The 4,931-nt window shown below is 40.3% G+C and overlaps 1 protein-coding gene across 1 annotated transcript; it reads right to left on the bottom strand.

Moving 5' to 3' along the window:
- Positions 1 to 885: 885 nt before the first annotated feature.
- Positions 886 to 1,627, bottom strand: LOC139268047 (transmembrane protein 125-like). Its single transcript, XM_070886036.1, has one exon. It carries the CDS (start codon positions 1,540 to 1,542, stop codon positions 886 to 888), a length of 657 nt encoding a protein of 218 aa, XP_070742137.1. The 5' UTR covers positions 1,543 to 1,627.
- Positions 1,628 to 4,931: the final 3,304 nt, after the last annotated feature.

Here is a 4,931-nt window from a genome sequence, read left to right as displayed (position 1 = left end):
CATCATGTACTACTGTAAGCAGGCTTCCGTAACCAAGCAATAGAGGTCAATCTATGCATAGTTTGGATTACTGTAAATACAAGGGAGTTAGCTCACTCTAAACACTTTATTGTGTTGATCTATCCACCCATGCAAAACAACCCAGCATGCATTTATCCATACACACATGGTCTGCTTGCATAAGTGCATACACACATCTCTTGTGTACACACGTCTTTAAATATTCAAATGTATATAAAGTAAAGCACTCGATTAAGTCTTGTTAAACTCAAAAGTACTATTTTTGTTTTAAACTTTCAGTATCGAAGATCTAACAGAGGTGCAAGCTCTTTACATTTCCCATTTGACTAGTTAGTCAAAGAGCTAAGAAAAGTTCAGAAAACTGATCTGCTTATGCACAGACCAAATCTCACTGGTGTTTAAAGATTTATTTTACTTTGTCTTCATAGAATTTTCTGTACACTTTTATTTTAAAATCAACGAAGTCACAAAAATGACAGCTACAGTAGTGAGTTAACAAGAATCTGCAATTAGCCATTTATGCTTCAATAGGTTGGTTTAGTATGAATGATAGAAAAACCTTCAGAGCTTTACTTTGTTCACAGTTTACTCACAAACTTATGTGTCCCCAATAGAAGGACATTGTTCAAAATTATTTCTAAAGTTCAGAGCTTATAGTTACCAACTAGACTCTAATTATTATAATTGATATATCCCGGCATTTGCTTGCAGTGTTAAAAACTATTTTCACATTTTTAATCAGATTTTTCTTTACATTTATTTCACCATTAAAATTAGGAAAATGAGACAAACAAGCCCAGTCTGTGCAGTCAACTCAACTTCAGAGCAATTCATGGTTCCTGGTGGAGTGACTCGGTGCTCATTTTATAACAGGTTGGCTGTACTGGAGGAGATTTCCCTTTGCCTCCCCTCTGTATTGCCTCCCGATATGGTATAAACACTTGGGACCCCTCTGTTCCTGGACCTGGCTGCTATATAGGGAATTAGTTTGAAGATTAAAACATAAATAAGGAGTGAGAAGAGAATAATGGAGCCAACCACTGTCAGAATCACTCCAGTGATTAACTTGTCATTCCAGGTTCTACCTGAAGGATAAGGATCAGAATTTACCAGGATTATCAGTACATAACCATAGGTTAGTATTGTGAATCCAGTGAATACAATAAGCAGATAATCAATTAACCCTCCACTCCTTAACTTGTCAATCTGGGCCCGGTTCCTTACACAGTTCATATCCTGGAGAGCAGAGGTCAGCAGTTGTTTAAAGAGGATAACCAAAGTTAATAGACACAGGAAAATCCCTACTCCCAGCCTCCATTCACCCGATTCACCTGTCGATATTAAAACAATTCCCCCCACTTCTGTTCCTAAAACCAGAACCAAAGCCACGGAGTAAAATAGGATGGATCTTTTAAGATCTTGGAACCACCACAATTCCACCTGATCCTCCAGGATACCCTGCTGGATCCTGAAACGATTTGCTGGGAAACGGCCAGACGTGATCTCGGAAAGCTCAGGCATCTGGAGAAATTGTCCACAAAGATCCAAAAGGGAAAAGATTGGGCCAAGCCTCCACAGTATAAAATGGTAAACAAGCAAACAATAAATCTCAAAGGGTCCTGGAAAGTGATAAACTATTGTGCAAATCTTCAACGCTGTCCAGATTCACAACGCAAAGACGTGTAAGTAACCGATCAGGAGACTTATAAAGCTACTGGTATGTCTGTTGGGATCTGGGAAAGCAGAGATTTCATGAATGAGATAGTAGGATCACTTCACGCTAAAGTAAGCTCTTCAATTTGCTGTAGATATTGTAAATCATAGTCTTAACATGACACAAACTTGTGTGCTTTCCCTAAAATCTGTTTAACTCAGTGTCACCAGGAATTCGTCAATATCACAGAATCACAGTTCCACACATTCCCAAATATTTTAGTTGGGATTCGAGGATGCTCCTCAGAAAATCTGCATCGCCAATAGCTGCAGGAGTTCATTGTAAATGATTCCAAAGTTTCACAAGCCTGAGACTATCCTGTATCTAGGAGCACACTTCCGTATTTCTTTAGCCTCGTCTTGCTACTTTCAATGATGGCATTTATTTCCCAGTTTAGGAAATCTGCAAATCCTCAGATTGTCCTTTTCATGCAGAGACCGAGAACCAGATGGCATGAATCTGTAAGTTGCCCACGGAGAGTCACCACGATATGGATTCGAACTACGAACACCGAAGCTACACTTTACTGTGTTTAGTCTTGCTGTAGTTTAGCGTTTCCCTCAGGGGTCACACAACATTTAATCACTTACTCATTGCATGTTTGAGGTCTTGTTGAAATGTTGAATATCTTCAGATGGATTTCGTGGGTCAGGATTAGTACCTAATTTTACATTCAAATCTTAAACAGTTCTGGTATGTACAAACTGGCTGTAGAAAAGAGTTACAGCTCCCCAGCTCAGCTTCATTTCCAACAGGTAGAACCAGTTATACAGGTGCGAGTTTTGTACATCTCGCTCAGAGTTTGACGTACCTCCAGAAGCTTTTGCCTCTTTCCATCAGTATCAGTAGAAAATACAAAATCTTCAAGCTTTGTTTTTCTGATTGAAATCACTCGGTTACAGCCTTCTCTGCATTGAGTCTATTTTCTGTTTTATTTCCTCGATCTGCTCCAATCTCTTGTATGTGGAGTTTTCATTTCCTGGTCCCACGCAAGTGAATTCTTTCAGTCTCAAATTATTTACTCAAGTGACTCTAATTTATTTAAGCAATAGCTGCTTCCAGTCAGTCTCAATCTCACCACGCAGGTGTATATGATCTTGATCCTCAGCCTGTGCTTTGGGATGTTTCCCAGTCCACTCCAGTCTCTTTGTGGCAGGCTTTCCGTTGCGGTAAATATCTTCGGATTACATTCTGACTCCACCTACTTCTGCTCCCGAGCAGGTTTACGGTGGATTGTACAAACAGGTGTTCAAAGGGAAGGGCTTCTTGCACAGGAGATCCGGAATTTCATTACAAATATGTGTGTTGCTTACTTGGGTATTCAGATTAAAGCGTTTTATCCTCTGCTGCGTTTTATTTTGTTCTGTACTCAGGTTTGCATTGTAGTCTTTTATATTACTATGAATACAGTGTAGATGGACTCAGGCTTAATGTTACAATTAGGTTGCTGATTTGTTACTATTTAAAGACCGTGAAGCCCATTGATATATATCAAATATAGTAAGTACTTTGAAATAAATGTTTTCAAAACAAGTTTCAGATGCAGAGATGGGGAGGAAAGGATGCTGGCGAGCTGTTCTAATATCAAAACATGCAGAGCCATATTGCAATAGCTCAGAAATAAAGTGGCTGCAACTGAGTCCATCAGACCAGGGAGATCTCAGCTTTGATCCTAGTCCTGAGCTAGCTCAGTTAATACAATAATTGAGCTACAATTGCTGAGGGCTACGGAGAGAAAAATCAACCAGGGTTCCTAGTTCAGATTGATATAAAGTGATCCATTTTGGAAGTGCGTATGTGTGGATGCTGGATGAACGAATGAATGGGCGTAGCTGTGATGTTTGCGTCAGATAAGCCCCCTGGCACACCCTGTTAAACCACATACACCAACAGTGTCCATTTGATCAAGCTACACAGCATCTAGCAATGGGGAGATTTTAACCCCAACCATCTAACAACAACACAACTTGTATTTATATAGCGCCTTTAACGTAGTGAAACGTCCCAAGGTGCTCCACAGGAGCATTATGAGATTAAAAAACTTGACACCTAGCTGCATAAGTAGAAATTAGCGCAGGTGACCAAAAGCTCGGACAAAGAGATATAGTTAATGTACATTCCCATGGGAGGGAAAGGTAGGGCAAACAAAGCCAGTGCTCGTTGACGAAAGAGATAGAGATTAAGATGAAGCAGAAAAAGGGAGCATATGACAGATGTCAGGTTGAGAATACAAGTAAGAATCAGGCTGAATATAGAAAGTTCAGAGTGTAAGAGAGAGTATGAGAATAGATTGGCAGCTAACCAAAAGGGAATCCAAAAGTCTTCTATAGGTATATAAATAGTAAACAGTAGTAAGGGGGGGGGGGGGTAATTAAGGACCACAATGGAGGTCTATGCATGGAGGCAAAGGGCATGGCTGAGTTATGAAATGAGTACTTTGCATCTGTCTTTACCAAGGAAGAAGACGCTGCCAAAGTCATAGTGAAAGAGGAGGTAGTTGAGATACTGGATGGGATAAAAATTGATAAAGGTGAAGTACTAGAAAGGCTGTCTGTACTTAAAGTATATGTCACCAGGATTGGATGGAATTCATCCTAGGATGCTAAGGTAAGTAAAGGCAGAAATTGCAGAGGTACTGACCATAATCTTCCAATCCTTCTTGGATACGGGGGCGGGGGGGGGGGGGAGTGGTGCCAGAGGACTGGAGAATTGCAAATTGTTCAAAAAAGGGTGTAAGGATAAACCCAACAACTACAGACCAGTCAGCTTAACCTCGGTAGTGGGGAAGCTTTTAGAAACGATATTCCGGGACAAAATTAATAGTCATTTGGACAAGTGTGGATTAATTGTGAAGGCAAATCGTGTTTAACTAACTGGATTGAGTTTTTTGATGAGGTAACAGAGAGGGTTGATGAGAGCAATGTGGTTGATGTTGTGTACATGGACTTCCAAAAGGCGTTCGACAAAGTGCCACATAATAGGCTTGCCAGCAAAGTTGAAGACCATGGCATAAAAGGAACAGTGACAGCATGGATCCGAAATTGGCTAAGTGATAGGAAACAGAGACTAGTGATGAACAGTTGTTTATCGGATTGGAGGATGGTACACAGTGGGGTTCCCCAGAGGTTGGTACTAGAGGTCAGTGTTTACTTTCTTGATATATATTAATGACTTAGACTTGGGTGTACAGAGCACA

The sequence above is a fragment of the Pristiophorus japonicus genome, chromosome 8 (assembly GCF_044704955.1).
Source record: "Pristiophorus japonicus isolate sPriJap1 chromosome 8, sPriJap1.hap1, whole genome shotgun sequence".
In the NCBI taxonomy this organism is placed as follows: domain Eukaryota; kingdom Metazoa; phylum Chordata; class Chondrichthyes; family Pristiophoridae; genus Pristiophorus; species Pristiophorus japonicus.
Note: the sequence above shows the minus strand (reverse complement) of the source record. Positions and strands in the feature narration are given on the sequence as shown.